Source organism: Mustela nigripes, chromosome 17, assembly GCF_022355385.1.
Source record: "Mustela nigripes isolate SB6536 chromosome 17, MUSNIG.SB6536, whole genome shotgun sequence".
NCBI classification, from domain to species: domain Eukaryota; kingdom Metazoa; phylum Chordata; class Mammalia; order Carnivora; family Mustelidae; genus Mustela; species Mustela nigripes.
The window spans coordinates 16,067,445-16,086,445 of record NC_081573.1 but is presented as its reverse complement, the minus strand read 5'-3'; the positions used below and the strand labels follow the sequence as shown (position 1 = coordinate 16,086,445).

At 39.0% G+C, this 19,001-nt stretch overlaps 2 protein-coding genes across 11 annotated transcripts in view; one reads left to right on the top strand and one right to left on the bottom strand.

The window, feature by feature from the left end:
• ZNF570 (zinc finger protein 570) overlaps nucleotides 1–12,015 on the bottom strand; it is a 38,499-nt gene extending 26,484 nt beyond the window's left edge. The window contains exons 1-3 of one of the 10 annotated variants that reach the window (XR_009400851.1): nucleotides 1,652–1,986; nucleotides 726–911; nucleotides 534–600 (exon numbers count right to left, since the gene is read on the bottom strand). Coding sequence is in view for 9 of the 10 variants with exons in the window: in XM_059382930.1 (XP_059238913.1) it covers nucleotides 726–758 (33 nt within the window). In the remaining variant the exon portion in view is untranslated. The other 9 variants (XM_059382930.1, XM_059382936.1, XM_059382932.1 and 6 more) reach the window with 9 other exon arrangements.
• Nucleotides 12,016–12,066: 51 nt separating this feature from the next.
• ZNF569 (zinc finger protein 569) overlaps nucleotides 12,067–19,001 on the top strand; it is a 49,827-nt gene continuing 42,892 nt past the window's right edge. Inside the window, exons 1-2 of the mRNA XM_059382869.1 lie at nucleotides 12,067–12,435; nucleotides 14,376–14,531. Coding sequence (XP_059238852.1) covers nucleotides 14,527–14,531 — 5 coding nt within the window. The 5' untranslated portion in view covers nucleotides 12,067–12,435; nucleotides 14,376–14,526. The remainder of the gene's footprint in view (nucleotides 12,436–14,375; nucleotides 14,532–19,001) is intronic.

Here is a 19,001-nt window from a genome sequence, read left to right as displayed (position 1 = left end):
GAATTAGATCATGTCACTTCTGTACCCCCAAACTTCTAATGGCTTGTTTCACTAAGTTTGAGACATTTGAGTTTGAGGTATCATTATACAACCAAATGAAGATGCTAAGTAGGTAGCTGGATATACAAGTCTGGATTTCAGGAGAGAGGTCTCGACTATATATAATTTGGTGATTGTTGCCATATAGATGGCATCTGAAGTCATGAGACAGAATGAGATTACCAAAGGAGTGAGTGTAGGTGGAGAAGAGGACCAAGGACTAAGCCTTTTTACTCAACAGGTGCTCAATAAAAATTTGTTGAGGGAATAAATGTTTGAGCAGAATCTATAATGAAGAAGTTAGTCTGTATCTTGGGGAACAGCATTCCAGGCAGAGGGAACAGCAAGTACAAGTCTATGAGTTAAGAATGTATTCAGGTAAAAAAAAAATTTTTTTTTAAATGTACTCAGCTCACTACAAGGACACTAGTGTGCCTAGAGCTGAGTGAGTGAGTTACAAATGGAGTGATTACCTGAGCTCAAAAAGTGGACCAGATTATGTACGGCCTTAAAGGCTAAGGCAAGGACTTCGGCATTTATCCTGAATGAGGTGGGAATCAGCTGCAGGAGGGATATAATAAGTGACATGATTACTCACCCAGGAAAGTTTCAGCAAGAGCAAAGTTAATATCTGTTTGGTATAAAGAGCAGTAAAATATTTCAGGAAATAGAAAACACCAACTGACCTGGTACATGGCTTTAAGAAGTCCAACAGCCATTCTTTCCTCCTCTTAGCTCTTCTCTTGGGAAATGGCAGTGTCCTCAGATGACTGAGATGGGGAAGAGAACATGAAAAACTAGGGTTTCCTTGCAGCATCCAGAATCACCAGCCTAGAATTTTTCAGCTTCTCTTTCCTTCTGTTGCACCCTTCCTTCCAACAGAGAGAAAGCATAAGGGAGAGATCTAGAAATTTGTTTGCATGCAATTTAACCCATGACTAAATCACTGCCTAATTTGTTATTTTAGCAATAGATTTTCTAGATTTTTACAAATAAAGACTCCCAAGGAATGTAATCATTTACATAAAGACACACAACTAATGAATAACAGTACCCAGTTCAAACAAAGGTCTTCCTGACTCCAGTCTTTCTTCTCTCCAATAAATAGACTAGTGCTTCTGAAACTTGGTGGCACAATGGCATCACCTGGCTAGCTTCAAAAGATACTGGTGGCACACAGTCTCACTCAGTACCCCCACCTACTCATTCTTAAAAACTACAGCGCCATCCACGGTCTTACACACAGAACAATCAGTCTGCCATGGGTATGGGCAGTCTCAACCCGTCACGCTCATCTGTAGCTCCAAGTCTCAAACACGAGGGTACCACAACCTACGTTTACACTCAAACAACTCCAGTTACAAAGAGGCCGTGGGTACTGGAACAACGGGGGACACAATACCCTCCCACCCCCACTCACAGTCTCACACTCTGTAGCACCAACCATCGACTCGCCTGCGCCCACGGTCACAGATACGACGTGCACAGTCACATCAGATGACAGCCTCACGCTGTATGACAACCAACCACCATCTCGCACCTAGAGTCACACCGAGGGCCTGGGAACCGACGTCCGGGTGACCCACAGCCCACTCCTCAGCCCATTCCCTACCTGCAGAAGTCAACTGCGGAAAGACCCCGTCCCTGCTCCGAAGGCTCGGGCAATCTCTATTCCGGCCCACCTCCTGCCTTAAGAGTCTGATGGGAACCCACCCCCGCGGGCCCGGAAAGAAGCGACTGGGCCTCCGGAGGACACAAAGGGACCGCCTGGCCCTGTGCTCGCAGGGGCCACTGGGAAATGTAGTCCAGACAGAAAAAAAAAAAAAAAAGCGGCGCTGCCTAGTCCGACTGCACTGGCGCGGCGCAGTTCGGGGGTTAGTAACGCAGCCCCTCTGCCCCGGGTCCTCCCCACGCCGGGCTGTTCCAGGCCCTGCAGAGGGAGCCTAAATCTCACCTCGGATCCGGTGTCCGCCAAAGGAACCGGGTCGAGCGTCAACTAGACGGACTGGGACTGAAGTGCGCAGGCACAAGTGCTTGGTCCACCTCCCTTTGCAACGGGGCGGAGAACTTAGAGACGCCGAGTAGCTGCAGGGGGTGCGGTTCGTGTGTGCGGTCTGCACAAACGGGGTGAGGGACGTGCTCCTACAATTGAGCTGGGGTACCCGAAAAAACTGCGTGGGACAGGGAGAGCAGAGAGTAGAGTGCGCAGGTGCATTGTAATTCCACCCAGCTCCGCCTTCCCTAGGGCGTTTTTGGTTCGGAATGGGTTAGCTTGAAGATCCGAAGGGAGTGAGTCACCCTTTGTGTACGGTTCTTGTATTTGTGATTTGGTGATTATGGGTGTGAATGTGTCCCCCCCGCCCCTTACTAAAATGGCTCTTCTGCTGGGTATCTTCAAAGTTCCCTTACTCTGTCCTTTCAGATATTAATGTCACACCTCCACAAAGGCCTTCCCTGATCACACCTCTCTGACCGCCTTAATCTGATCTATACTCCCTTAGAACAATAGCGTTTGTATTTTAAATTTTTATTTATTGTCTCCCCACAAGTTCTATCACAGAACTAATTTTGAGTTGCTGCATGACCCTTTGATTCTGTCATTGTGTGTGTTTCTGTATAAAACTCTGGGTGTTAGGGTGGGTATGCTGGTTTTCTGTGACCATGTGTAAGGTTGTATTATTGTGTGACATTTGTGGTGTTACCTGAGAGAATGTGTTATACAGAAAGGGACTGACTGGTGGAGAGTGGGGTAAGAATGTAATAGGATAGTGTGTGTGACAGGTCCTGAGCACTATAGTCTAATGGATGTGGATAGTGATTGAAGTTTTTCTCTGAGGTATCTAATTAGAAAGCACCAACTGTGTGCCAGATGCTCTTCAAGGTGCTGGGATAGACATAGACAAAATAAACTTTAAAAAATCGCTAATAGAATACTAATGAGCAGAAGGACAACCTCAAGAGGCTAAAATATATGTATGATTGAATAACAAATAGAAATCTGGATCTACACAAGGGAATGAAGAGCATTAGAGATGATAACTGTAGGGTAAATATGTAAGACATTTTTATTAATTAAATCGCACCAAAAGATAAGTTACTGTTGAAAGAAAAACAATGTAGCTTTGGATATATATGGAAATCATAGAGTAACAATAGCAGAAAGGCCAGGAGAAGAGAAGGAAGTGGAAATAAACTATGTTTATTTCCTTATAGAAGTGGAAATAAACTATCCTAAGTTTACTACATTCTTTTTTTCTTTAAGATTTTATTTATTTATTCGTCTGAGAGAGCGCACACATGAGCAGGGAAGAGGAACAGAAGGAGAGGGACAAGCCAACTCCGCGCTGCATGCAGAGCCCAACATGGGGCTCGATCTCTGAACCCTGAGATCACAACCTAACCCAAATTCAAGAGTCAGACACTTAACTGACTGAGCCATCCAGATACCCCCAAGGTTCCTACATTCTTTGTGAAGTAATATAGTATCACTTGAACAAACACTGTAACAAGTGAAAGATTTTCACTCTAAGCCCTACAGCAACCACTAACCTAACAAAATAAAAAGTTATAGCTAATAGTCCAACAAGGAAGATAAAGTGGAATCCAATTATCATAAATCACTCAATCCAAAAGAAGTTAGAGAAGGGAACAAAAACCAGATGGGAAACAAATTGCAAAATGGAAGGCTTATATCAATTATCAGACTAAATATAATTTACTGAACATCCAATTAAGAGGCCCAGAGTTTCAGATGGGATGAAAAAGTATGACTCAACCACATGCTGCCTCTGAGAAGTTAAATAGAACTCTACCAATAGTTAGAAATACAAGGATGGAAATACACCATGGTAATGCTGTGTAGAGAAAGCTGGAATAACCTCAGATTTTTCTTAGATGTGACAACAAAAGCACAAGCAACCAAAGGGAGAAAAAAAAACCAGATATATTAGACTTCCTCAAAATTAAAAACATTAACAAGAAAGGACCTTATCAAAGGACATTATCAAGAAAGTGAAAAGAGCCTACAGAATGGGTAAAAATATTTGTAAATCATGTATTTGACAAGGATTTAATATCAGTATATAAAGAACTCCTAAAGTGCAACAAGAAGACAATCCAATTAAAAGATGAGCAAAACACTTGAATTTATATTTCTCTAAAGAAGATAAAAATGGCCAATAAACACAAAGAGGCTCAATATTATTAAAAATGCAAATAAAACTATGAGATACCACTGTATACCTACTAGGATCAGTATTATCAAAATAGCAAATATTGATGAGGACATGTATAACTTAAAAGCTTTGTATGATGATGTTAAGAATATAAAATGGTGCAGCTGCTATAGAAAACAGTTCGTCAGTTCTTCTAAAGCTTAGGTTTACCATATGACCTAGCAATTCCACTCCCAAAAGAATTGAAATCAGGGGCTTGAACAGATACTTGTATTCCAGCGTTCATTATAGCATTATTCAAAATAGCCAAAAGGTGGAAACAACCCAAGTATCCATGAACAGATGAATGGATAAACAAATGTGGTATGTACATACAATGGAATGCTATTCAGCCATAAAAAGGAATAAAGTTTGAGAACACATTACTACATGGATGAACCTTGAAACAATTATACAAAGTATAAATCATACACAAAGGGACAAATATTGTATTCTGCTTAAATGAGATATTTGGATTAGGCAACTTCATAGAGAAAGAAAATAGTAGTTACCAGGAGCTGTGGGGAAGGAGGGATTGAGAGTTGATTGCTTAGTATGTTTAGTGATTATAGAGTTTCCATTTTGGATGATAAAAATTTTGGAAATAGACAGTATTGGTGATTGTACAACATTGTGAATGCACTTAATGCCACTGAATTTTACACTTAAAAAATGTTAAAATGGCAAATTTTGTTAAACATTTTATATTAATATAAAATTTAATAATGTAACATACCAAAAATTGAATTGTACACATTAAAAGTTTGAATTGTATGATAGGTGAGTTGTATCTCAATAAAGCTGTTAAAAAAAACTGGAGTAGCTGTATTAATGTATACAACATAGATTTCAGAACAAAAAATATAGGGATAAAGAAGATCATTTCATAATAATGAAGGTCAGTTCATCAAAAGAAAATAACAATCATAAATGTTTATGCATCTAACAATACTTTCAAAATACATGAAACAACAACTGACTAAACTGGAAGAAAAAGAAAAATCCACAATGGTAAATCAGAGAGTCCAATACCACTCTCAGTAATTGCTAGAGGGGCACCTAAGCAGCTCAGTGGGTTAAAGCCTCTGCCTTCAGCTCAGGTCACATGATCCTAGGGTCCTGGAATGGAGCCCCGCATCGGGCTCTCTGCTTGGCAGGGAGCCTGCTTCCCTTGCTCTCTCTCTGCCTGCCTCTCTGCCTACCTGTGATCTCTATCAAATAAATAAATAAAATCTTAAAAAATAATAATTTCTAGAACAAGTAGAAAGAAAATAAGCTAAAACATAGAAGATTTGAAAAACACTGTCATTTGAGCTAATTAATATTTACAGAGCACTACAACCAATAAATGAAAAAAAATACTCATTTTTTTCAGGAGTACATGGGGCATATACAAAGAATATATTCTGGACCACAAAACAAACCTCTTTCCAAAATGAAACTGAATTAGCAAGGGGCACCTGGGTGGTTCGGTCAGTTAAGCATCTGCCTTTGGCTCAGGTCATGATCTGAGGGTCTCAGGATCCAGCCCCACGTGGGACTCTCTACTCAGCGGGGAGTCTCCTTCTCCCTCTCCCTCTGCCCATGCTCTCGCTTGATCTCTCTCAAATAAAAAAATCTTAAAAAAATAAATAGCTAAAAAATATGTGGATAATTCTCTAATATTTGAAAACATACGTTTTAAATAACCTGTGGATTTTAGAAAGTATTTTGACCCAAAAGAAAATGAAAACATAAAAATTATGGGATGCCACTGAAGCAGTAATCAGGAGGAAATTTATAGAATCAAATACTCTACTAGCAAAGAAGAAATCAAAGTCTTAAACCCATGACTTCATTTTCCACTTGAACATACCAGAAAAAGAGCAAATTAAACATAATGCAAGTAAGAAAAACAAAGGAAATAATAAATATCAGAGCAGAAATCGATGAAATAGAAAACTGAAAAATAAAGATAAACCAATGCAACCTAAAGGTAATTCTTTGAGAGTAATAAATATAAAATTAGCCATACTGAAGAGGAAAGAAAGGGAAATAACAAACTAATGCAAACCAGAAACGAGAGAGGTGCCATCACTACAGCTTCTAACATTAAAAGGATAATACAGTATATCACAGCAACTTTAATCCAATAAACAACTTAGATGAAATAGATTTCTTGACAGACATGAATTATTAAACCTTACTAAAGAAAGTAGTTAACCTGGGGCGCCTGGGTGGCTCAGTGGGTTAAGCCTTTGCCTTTGGCTCAAGTCATGGTCTCAGGGTCCTGGGATGGAGCCCCACATGGAGCCCCACATTGGGCTTTCTGCTCAGCTGGGAGTCTACTTCCACCCCCTCTCTCTGCCTGCCTCTCTGCTTACTTGTGAATTCTCTCTCTCTCTCTGTCAAATAAATAAATTTAGAAGAAGAAAGTAGTTAACCTGACTAGCCCTTATATCTATTAAATAGCATTTGTAATTAAAAACCTTCCTGAAAAAATAAAAATAAAAATACCAGTCCCAGATAGCTTCACTGCTAAATTTTATTACACATTTCTATTTAATTTTAATTTCTAGTAAACATTTTAAATTCTCTTAAGCATTTGAAGAAAAAAATGATTCTATACTCTTTCAGGATACTGAAAAGAGGGGAAATCTTCTCAACTCACTCTAGGAGTTATCTAGACAAAAATACTACCCCCTCCCAAAAACCACAAACAAACATCCCTCATGAATTATTAATAAAACTTTAGCAAATTGAATCCAACAATATATAAAAATGATAATGCACAATGGCCAGGTGATGTCTGTCTCAGGAACCTAAGATTGGTTTAAGATTTGAGGCCCAGTGTAATTCACTATATTACTGAAGTAAAGGGAAAAAAGAGAAAATCAGTATTACCATCTAATAGATGCAGGAAAAGTATTTGACAAAAATCAACATCCATTTTTAATAAACACACTTACTAGGAAAAGAAAAAAACCTTCCTAATTAAAAGCTATCTAGCAGGGGCATCTGGGTGGCTCAGTGGGTTAAGCCTCTGCCTTCAGCTCAGGTCATGATCCCAGGGTCCTGGGATCGAGCCCCACGTCGGGCTCTCTGCTCAGCAGAGAACCTGCTTCCTCCTCTCTTTCTCTCTCTCTCTCTCTCTCTGCCTGCTTCTCTGCATACCTGAGACTTCTGTCTGTCAAATTAAAAAAAAAATCTTAAAAAAAAAAAAGCCATCTAGCAAAAACCTTTCAACTACCATTTCACGGAACAACACTGCATACTTTCCCTCTAAGATCAGATACAGGGCAAAGATATCCCTACTTCTATTCAATCTTTTTTTTTTAATTTAAATTTAAATTTTATTATTTTTATTATTTTTTAATTACATTTATTTTCAGCATAACAGTATTCATTATTTTCTCACCACACCCAGTGCTCCATGCAATCCGTGCCCTCTATAATACCCACCACCTGGTACCCCAACCTTGTATTGAAAGTTTTTGCCAGTGAAATCAGAAAAGAAACAGCATTCAGATTTGATAATGTAATGAAGAGTCTAATTCTATTTTTTGATGTTTGACTGCTCACAGATTGGAAAAAAAAAACACATTTTTTTTTTTTAAACAAGACCCTTGACACAAAGGCAAAACTATCTAGGGTTCATTTCTTTTAGAGTAATTTATCCTAACTTAAAGACAGATTGCCTTACATGTAACAGCTATGTACAAAGAAGTTATAAAATTATCCTTGGTTTAACAATGATAAATGAAAAACATTAAAATTATCCAATCAAACAAGGTAAACAAAGAAGAAATCAAAGTCTTAAACCCATGACTTCATTTTCCACTTGAACATACCAGAAAAAGAGCAAATTAAACATAATGCAAGTAAGAGGAACAAGGATTTTTGTTGTTCTGTTTTTGTTAAACAGAGCAAAATAACTTACAGAGTATATAAAGATAAAAGCTGAAAAGCATATTACTAATGGAAATGGGTATTTTCACAAAACCAGTATTTTTCCCTAGCCCATCTCCATTTGATGTTAATTAGCACTTAGGTTTTTTTTTTTAAAGCAATATGCTCATGCACGTACACTAATTTATGTACAATAAGGGAATAGGGAAGAGGAAAATGAAAGACCAGAAAAACCATATGGTAAACAGTTAAGATGTGGTGGAACCAAATTGCATTTTTCTAATTGAGGATGTCTTCTTTGTCTGGAGGAACACAGTTCTGGAGTAATGTAGCAGATCCCTTTTTAGGGATCTGTCTGCTGTTAGAACACATCAATTATATTTTCATCATCCATTTCCAACGGTGCAGATGAGTCTGTTTCACTGATTGTCTGCCTGTCAAATCAGAATCTAATTCACCTCATTAACAAACCCTATTGTTCACAGTAGGCTTTCATTTATACTAAGTATTGTATGCCCTCTTAATCTTAAAACTGCACCACAGGACCATCCTATTTCACCACCTCCAAGTGAATATGATCATTGTTCTCAATCTTGACTCATTCCTTGGGCTGTTTGCCAGCTGCATGGTGGTCTAGAGTCTCCTTAGCTGCTGCCTCACCAGGCGTGCACAGAAGGAGCATGCAAGCAGCGTGGAGAGTGGCAGAAGTTCCTGGTTTTTAAGCCTCACTCTTTCTCTTTCCCCTTGTGCCCACAAGCTCAGGTGCTCCCGCCTTTGGCACTTGCAGATTTAAACCCCACAAGTCCTGCCAATTTCAGTTCCTTGCTTTTGCAAACCATTTGCAGACTTTCTTGTGAAGCCTACCCTGCTTCTCCTAGGAAGCTTCATTATGTGAGTAATAAAACTTTCATACCCTCTTGGGATGTGTGTGTGTGTGTGTGTGTGTGTGTGTGTGATCATCAGTCTTAATATGCCAACCAAATTTTATGGGTAGTACCTGAAAATTGGAAAAGAAATGGGTATCACTATTTCCAACAATTAGGAATAGGTACCGATGTCTTTTTTCATAGGTGACATGATCATCTATGTAGAAAATCCAATGGAACCTCCAAAATTGTAGTAGAAACACTAAGTGACCTTAGCAAAGTAACAGGCTACAAGATCAACGTACAAAAATCAATTGTATTTCTATATGCTGGCAAGGAACAACTGGAAATTAAAATTTTTAGAAATGCCATTTACAATAGCATCAAAAAATCTGAAATACTTAGGGATAATTCTGACAAAAGATTTCACTACCTTCAAAAACTACACAATATTCCTGAGAGAAATGAAAGAGGATCTAAATGGAGATATATACTGTGTTCAGGGGTCACAAGATGCACCATTTTAAGGATGTCAGTTCTTTCCAAATTCATCTGTATTTTCAACACAATTGCAATCAAAATCTCGAGGTTTTCTTTTTCCATTTCTGTGTTTTGGTATAAACTGACAAATTCCTTCTAAAACCTTTCCAAGGTGTTCACCTAAAAGAAATCGAAATCTAGTCCACACAAAAAACTTTACACAAATGTGTACAGCAGCTTTAGTTATAATGGCCAAAAGTTTAAAACAACTCATGTTCTTCAATGACTGATTGAAGAAAGTGTAGTACATTCACACTGAATACTACTCAGCAACAAAAAGGAATGAATTACTTACACATGTAACAACATATCTGAATCTCCAGGGAATTAAGCTGCATGAAAAACCAATGCCTATATTACATTTTATCATTCCATTTATTTAATATTCTTGAAAGGTTAATGATTGAACAGATAAGGGTTGCCTGGCCTTAAAGAGGAGGCTGGGGGCAGAAATGACGTAGGGGTGGCTATAAAAAGACACATGAAATATCTTTGTAATGATGAAAATATTTTAAATCTCGACTGTGTCAATGTTAATATCCAGGTTGTGATATTATGTATAATATTATATATAGTTTTGGGAGATGTGGTCATTGGGAGAAACTGGATAAAGGGCACATGGGATTTCTGGATTATGTCTTACAACTGTATGCAAATCTAGAATGATCTCAAGTAAAAAATTAAAATTAAAAAAAAGCTAGGCCAAAAAAGTAAATAAATTCTAAAGTGGTAGACCAAAACCCAACTACATTAAATGTCAATTCACTAAATATGTCAAATTAAAGAAGATTGTCATTATTTTTAAAATAATGCTGTTTAATAACATATGCACTTTAAAAAATAGGTTAAAGGCAAAAGGGTAGAAAGAGATAAACCATGCACTAACCAAAAGAAGGATGGTGAAACTATAGTAATATCAATATAGACCAGACAAAAAAGCAATTATTATAAGGAGAAAATTCTATAAGGGACTGTTGGATCAATCCATAAGAAAAGTTACCACAACTCAAAATATATATCATCCAATAAGAGAGCTTCAAAATCTGTAAAGGAAAGTTAACAGAAATCAAAGGAGAAATAGACAAATCTACAAGCATAAAAAAATCAGGATGCTGGACGGACATAGAACAATTAATTCTGTTCTTTTATCATCTCTAAATAAAATGATAAGCAAAAATAATTCTTATAACAATTCAGTAGACAGAAAAAAATTACTATTGGTAGAGACAAAAGACAAGCAAAACTTATTTGGAGGACTTGTTCTGTCTTATGCAGTGTTTGGGAGTCTCTTGTCCCTTCTTAGATATATATTCACACTACTCTGGAAAAAAAAAATGCCCTTTATCGCCTAGTGAAAGGAAGACTATCTTCTACTGCATCCTAGAGGTAACATAGTCATGTGGCCTTTATATAGCTTCATGGTAAGCTTATGAGTCAGAATCCTCTCTGATACCTTCGACAACCACAAGGTCTTGATATTTAGCATGCTGTAGTCTGCAGCATTTTGTTCTTTGTGAACATACCATAGCAGAAAAACACTGGGTTAGTGTTGTCATAGATATTTTCTCCATTTTAGTCTCTACTGCAAAATTATTGCAGTCTTCAATTTTCATGGTCAATAGTTTTTTTAATTTTTCTGGAGTCAGAGCCAAACGCACAGGAAATGCTGAAAAAAAGAGTGAGATCTTTGGAGCAGAAGTGACATATAGCCTGCTTTGTTAGATTTTTAGGTTTTTGCTCCTGGTTATTTCTCTACTTTCACCCGTAGACTTTCCACTCCCGACATGACCTTTCCATTTGATGGCTCCATGTCTTTGCCCTCTTCAACAGTATCTTTCTAAATTACCAGTATCACCTTTGTCCATGTAACACACACTGAATATGGAGTAACACAGAATTAAAAAGCATGGGTGTTTCAGTAATATGGATTCACAGAGCTCTAAAATTCCTCCCATTTAATATCTTGGTGACTGTGGTTTATTGGTAATCTTTAAGTTTCAATATTGTAACAGGGGCCAGTCAGAAACGCAGAAACACACAAAGAATTAACAGAAGGACAGGGTCTCTGAAAAAACCGCAGGATTCGAATCAAACGGTTACAAGAACATACACCGCGACCATGGACACACTGATGATCGCGAATTCGCATGACCCCCAAAGTCACTGGATCTCAGAGTCTCTCGACTCCGCAGACACCCTACCCCAAGTTCCACGGCCGATATCTCCCACACACGGTCACACAACGCCACTCCTCTTTTTCTGACTGCCGCCAGAAGCTTGAGACTCAAGCTGGCCCGTCTAGTCCCTCCACGGACCCCTAATTTTTTCGCCCACCTTCACCCCACTGAAGTCCGGGAGGGGCCTGGACCAGACGGAACTACACCGACTCAGCGGCGCTTCCTTCACGGATCCTGCACCATAACCCCGGGAACAGGAGACCCAGCCAACCATAAGGAGCAAGAGACTTTTCGCAGAAAATTGACTTGGCCGTGAAGACCTCTGGGAAATGTAGTTCGTATCCTAAAGTTGTGCACCCGTTCAGATTCTTCTCAGCACCAAGTTGCACTCCCGGGCTCCGAGTGGAGTGCCGGGCTCAAGCGAAGCAGCTGCAGCAAAACTCAGCTGAACCTCCTCGGCAGATCTGGACGTCCTTAAACGCAGCGGTAGATTATTCCCGCTACTCGCCGGCAGGAAAGCCGACCCGCCCCCGCCTGTGAGCCGCGGGGGCCTCTGGGAAGCGTTGGCCGGCGTCTAACGGACCGAAGCTCGTGCTGCCCTCAGGCACAGCCGGCGCGGACCTTAGAGGCTCCTCAGACTCGGTCCGCACCGGCGGTGCCACTTGGGCGGCACTGAGGTGTGGAACTGTGCCTATCTCCGCGGGTTCGCTGGTGAGTCTCCGGGAGGCCGCGAGCTCTGAGTCCGGGACCCTTTGTGCTGGTTGGGAGTAGGGGCCTGCGGACCCGCTGCCTGTGGTGCTGGAGGAGGATGCCGGCGGGGCTGCACGGGTGCGGCTGGTTTCCCGAGACCGTGGGAGGGGCCCGTGAAGGACTGGGAGTGTAGCGTGATGTGACTGTTTGCCAGACATTTGTTTGCGACAGAGTGTGGCCGTGAGACCGTGTGTGAGCGGATTTGGGGGACGTGCTTTTTCTTCTGTTTCATTATGGACATGGATGCGAACGTGCGTGATGTGGGATCGTGAGTGCTTGAGAAGCTCTGTGGAGGAAAGGTAGAGCACGGCTGTGTGTGTGTGTAGATTTGTGCGGCTTTTTATACCAGGGCTTCATTTCTTTGGTTTATGGTAATTGGAAATACGTTTTTATGAGAGCTACCAATAGCCCCAACACTTTTAGTATTTATTTATCTTAAATTTTATTTTTGTGTATTAGCCTCGTTGTTTTATGTGCGTACTAACTTCTTGTCCCTTGTCCCCGACTGCCCGCCCCAATCGCAAAATATAGAAAAGCTCAAAGAAAATAAAAATCATTCCGAATTCTGCCAGCAACTATCAAAATTTACTTACCATCTTTACCCCCTCTGTGAATACATACACACCCATTCATTTATTAACATATATGTGCATAATAGCTTGGAAATTGTTATTACACTATACATACAGTTCTGTAACCTACCTTTGTCGTTTAACAATACACCGTATCTTTCCATTTAAATTTATGTCGTTGGGCGCCTGGGTGGCTCAGTGGGTTAAGCCGCTGCCTTCGGCTCAGGTCATGATCTCAGGGTCCTGGGATCGAGTCCCACATGGGGCTCTCTGCTCAGCAGGGAGCCTGCTTCCCTCTATCTCTCTGCCTGCCTCTCCGTCTACTTGTGATTTCTCTCTGTCAAATAAATAAATAAAATCTTTAAAAAAAATAAAAAATAAAAAAAAATAAATTTATGTCGTCATTTTAAAGTTTTTCATGCCATACATTTTAATACATTTACCCCTTTTGATGGGTAATTTGTTTTATCCAGTTTCTTGCCATTATGAACAATGGGTTTATCAGCAATTAGTTGTCATATGTTATAATGCGCTTTTCTAATTTGTGTGTGTGGGGGGAGGAGACAGGTTCCTGGAAGTGTAACTAATTGGGCAATATGTATGTGTTTATTAAAGAGTCCCTAAGGGGCGCCTGGGTGGCTCAGTGGGTTAAAGCCTCTGCCTTCGGCTTGGGTCATGATCCCAGGGTCGTGATCCTGGGGTTCTGGAATCAAGCCCCGCATCTGGCTCTCTGCTCAGCGGTGAGCCTGCTCCTCCCCGCCTTCTCTGCCTGCCTCTCTACCTTCTTGTGATCTCTGTCTGTCAAATAAAATCTTAAAAAAAAAAAAAAAAAAAGATTCCCTAAGTCTATCCAATTATTCTCCTGTAAGGTTCAAATAATTTACACTATTATTGGCATAGTATAAGATTGCCTATATCCATACATCCTGATAACAATGGTTATCTGCTATTAGTAATTTTTGCTAACTTCATAGATACAAAATTTTCTTAATTTGCAGTTGTTTGGTTACTACTGGTCAAGCATTTTATTTTATTTATTTATTTTTTATTTTATTTATTTATTTGACAGACAAGAGATCACAAGTAGGCAGAGAGGCAGGCAGAGAGAGGGGGGGGGAAGCAAGCTCCCTGCTGAGCAGACAGCCCGATGCAGGGCTCGATCCCAGGACCCTGAGACCATGACCTGAGCTGAAGGCAGAGGCTCAACCCACTGAGCCACCCAGGCGCCCTTGGTCAAGCATTTTAAAAATCTTTTTTTGTGTGTGTGAATTATGTATTTCCCAAAATGTTCTTCTAAAGCAGTATTCTGTTTTCAAATTTATTTTCTAGATTCTTCAGGCATTCATTTATTCATCAACATACCATTTATTGACTGCTATCTGTGTGACAGGAACGGTTCTAGATGCTTCAGGTATAGCGCTGAACAAAAGAGAAACACTCTGCTGTCATGGTACTTACATTGTCGTGGTCCAGATAATAAATGAGGTGAGTTAAATATCACATATATTCAGCAGTGAAAAATATTAAGAGAAAAAGTAAAACAAAAACATACAGCATTTGAGAAGGGAATTAGAGTTTTAGATGGGGTAGCCAGGAAAGGCATCCTGAAAAGGTAATAATAAAGATTTGAAGGAAGTAAAGGGGCTATTTATGCATATAATTGAGGAGGCTATTTATGCATATAGTCTAGGCAGCATGGACAACAATTTAAAAAGTCTTGAGGTGGGACAAACCGTAAGTGACTCTTAATCTCACAAAACAAACTGAGGGTTGCTGGGGGGAGGGGGGGCCCAGAGAGAGGGGTGGGGTTATGGCCATTGAGGAGGGTATGTACTGTGGTGAGTGCTGTGAAGTGTGTAAACCTGGCGATTCACAGACCTGTACCCCTGGGTATATAAATACATTATATGTTTATAAAAGAATTAAAAAAATAAAAGTCTTGAGGTGGGAACATGTCTGTTACAGCAAAGAGGTTGGTGTGGCTGAAAAAGAGCAAATGAAATGAAGACTAGTGAGAAATGAGAGAAGGGAAGTGGAGGGAAGGAGGCAGATCAGGTTGAATCTTATGGGCCATATTTTGATTTTGGCTTTCACTGTGAATGAGCTGGGAAGCTGTTGGAGACTTTTGATCATGGGAGTGATCTTATCTGCTTACGATATAAGTGGATCACTTTGGCTGCTCTGATAAGAGAACTATAGGAGGAAGGCTGCAGTGGGGGGTCAAGGGCAGAAGCAGAAAGACCAATTAGGAATACAATACAGTAAGTACAATAATCTAGTGAAAAGATGATGATCTGGACCAGAGTAGTAAAAATGGTGAGAAGTCATGTATTTGATATAATTTAAAGATGGAGCTGATACAGTTTGCTGATGGAACTAATGTGGAATGTAACTGTGACAAGATAACAAAACATTTTTTAATCTGAGCAACTTGGAAGAATAGAGGTATCATTAACCGAGAAAGGAAAGACAGTAGGAAAAACTGACTTGGGGCATAGGGAGATAGTGAGATTTCAGTTAGGAATTTAGTATATGTAGCATGGGATGTCCACTAGACATCCAAGTAGAGATATTAAGTTGGCAGTATGATATATAAGTCTGAAGTTCAAAATGATCTAAGATCTAGGTTGAAGACATAAATTTATATCATAAATAAATTTATATCATATATAAATGATATTTAAAGTGTATTTACTGAATGAGATCAGTTAGAGGGTAAGATAGATAGAAAAAGGTAGAGGGCTCAGTCCAACAAAGTCTGGGAAATGAGGAGGAACCAGCGAAGAGGATTGACAGGAGCTAGTTAGAATGGCTGGAGGGAATATAGGTGAGTTTGATTTCCTGGAAATGAAAGGAAAAATATGTGTTAAAAAGAACCGTGTCAGTCCTGCTGATAGGCAGGACTATGAAGACTGAGAAAAGAATGTTATTAGTAGCATGAAAGTCATTGGTGATCCTGAAGATCAGTTTCAGTGGAGTATGGAGCTAAAGAGAGAAATGGAGAAGAAAATTGGAGCTACATGGGGCATCTGGGTGGCTCAGTGGGTTAAAGCCTCTGCCTTTGGCTCAGGTCACAATCCCAGGACCCTGGGATCAAGACCCTCCTGCTGAGCATGGAGCCTGCTTCCTCCCCCCTCCCCCGCCTCTCTGCCTACTTGTGATCTCTGTCAAATAGATAAATAAAATCTTTAAAATTAATTAATTAATTTTTTAAAAAAATGGAGCTACAAAGTATGGACAACCCTTCAAGTTTTTCTCTGTAAATGGAAAAGGGAGGGAAATGGAGGGGTAGATGGAGTTGGATTTAACCAAAGTGTTGGTTTCATGAACTAATTAGGAATAGTGTGAGATGCAAGAGTATCTAAGTTGGTAGGAATTAATTATATTGATTGACTGTGAATTTTAGTCCAGATAGGTAGAAAAGTCAGGATAGGAAGGTGAGGGACAGTGGAAAATTGGTAGAACAGAGGAATGGAAGTTCTGATGGGGTTGGAGAACTGTTGGGTTGGTAGTAAGGTGGAGAGATTGGAGGATATTTGCCCTTTAGTTGTCCACTGTTTTCAAAATAGAACTGTCTTCCTTTTTACCAACATACCAGTTTAAGAAAACATGAGAGATTATCAGCTACATTTCAGTAGGGGTTACAAAATGATTTCTATCTATATCCCTTCTTCATTTACTGGCTGGAATATTTTTTTAAAGAAAAAATTTCTGTCATCAACTCTTTGGTTACATTGAGGAAAGTTTTTATAGGAAAAGTAAAATAAATTGATTCTTTCCCTTTTTAGGTTTTCAGGCTATTGAATTGATTTCTTAGCATTTCCCAGTGAATGATTATTTTACTGTTATATACACATCGATTTTGATATTGTGGTTATTTCCTTTGTGAAGCTCAAATTTTCCCATCTTTGGTTATCTCTTTGAGAGGCCTCTAAGTCTTTTCAACACATCTCCAGAAGTCTTTGATAATGTTCTACATTCTTGTATGAAGGGTTATTCCAAGATCATTTTGAACATTTCCTGCCCTAGGCATGGAATCAAGCATTTCTTTATGGTCAACTAATCTACAACAAAGCAGGAAAGAATATTCAATGGAAAAAAGAAAGTCTTTTCAGTAAGAGTGTTACTTGGGTTATTTGGGTTACTTGTGTGTTAAATGGGTACTTTTTTTTTTTTTTTAAGGGCACAAACTACCAATATTTACTCAATAAGAAATAATCTGAATCGTATATTTATTAAGGAAATTGAATTTGTGTTTAAAAACCCATGATACTGGGGTGCCTGGGTGGCTCAGTGGGTTAAAGGCTCTGCCAGGGTCCTGGGATCGAGCCCTGCATTGGGCTCTCTGCTCAGCAGAGAACCTGCTTCCCCTTCTCTCTCTGCCTGCATCTCTGCCTACTTGTGATCTCTGTCTGTCAAATAAATAAATAAAATCTTTAAAAACAAAATAAAACAGAAAAAACCCATGATACCAAAAGCAAACAAAAGCAAGGAAGTTAAAAACAAGTGGGACTACATAAAACTAAAAAGCTTATGCACAGCAAAGGAGACCAAGAAAATGAAAAAGCAGTCTTCTAAATGAGAGAAAATATTTACAAATCACATACCTGATAAAGGAGTTTATAAATATATATAAAACTCAGTAGCAAAAAACCCCAAACCAATTTTTAAAATGGGCAGGAGAGCTAATAGGCATTTTCCCAAAAAAGACATACATATGACCAACAGGTACATAAAAAGATAAAGTGATATTCAGCAATTAGTGATCTGGAAGTGCAAATCAAAGCCACAATGAGGTGTCACCTCACATCTGTTAGAATGACTATTATTGAAAAGACAAGGAAAAGCAAGTGTTGGCAAGGATGGGAAGAAAAAGAAACACTTATGCATTGTTGATTGGAATGTAAATTGGTAGAGCCACTATGGAAAATAGTTGAAGGTTCCTCAATAAATTAAAAATATAAATGATCCAGCAGTTGTACTTCTTATTTATCTGAAGAAAACAAAAACACTAATTTAGAAAGATTCATGTACCCCCATGTTTGTTGCAGCATTATTTACAATAGCCAAGATACGGATACAACTTAAGTGTCCCATTGATAGATGAATATGTAAAGAAAATGTGTGTGTGCATGCACATGCACATACATACATACATACAATGGGATATTATTTAGTCATAAGAAAGGATGAAATCTTGCCATTTGTGACAACATGGATGGACCTCGAGTGAAATAAGTCAGAGAAAGAGAAGTACTATATAATTTCTCTTTTATGTGTAATCTAAAAAAATAAAAAAAACAAATGTCACTCTAAAATACCAAGATCATTGATAAAGAGAACAGACTGATGGTCGCTAGAGGAAGGGCATTGGGTAGAGGATGAGAGAAATAGGTGAAGGTTGTCAAAAGGTACAAACTTACAGTTTAAACTTAAGCCCTAGGGATGTAATGTACAGCACGGTGACTATAGGTAACAATACTGTATTGCATATGTGAAAGTTGCTAAGATGGTACATCTTAAAAGTTTTCATACAATAAAAAAAATTCTTATAACTATGTAAGGTGATAGATGTTGACTAGACTTATTTTGGTGATCCTTTCACAATGTACTCAAATATTGAATCATAATATTGTACACCTGAAACCTATATAAGGCTGTATGTCAACTAGACTTTTTTTTTTTTTAAATATTTTATTTATTTGACAGATCACAAGCAGGAGGAACAGAAGAGGGAGAAGCAGACTCTCTGCTTAGCAGGGAGCCTGATGCAGGGCTCGATCCCACAACCCTTGGGATCATGACCTGAGCCAAAGGCAGACAGATGCTTAACTGACTGAGCCCTTCAATTATACCTTAATAAACAAAAAGACTTTCTAAAAAGGAAACTACACACCCAGAGAATTTCACAAGTGAAATCGCGAACATCTAAGGAAGAAATCATAACAATCGTAT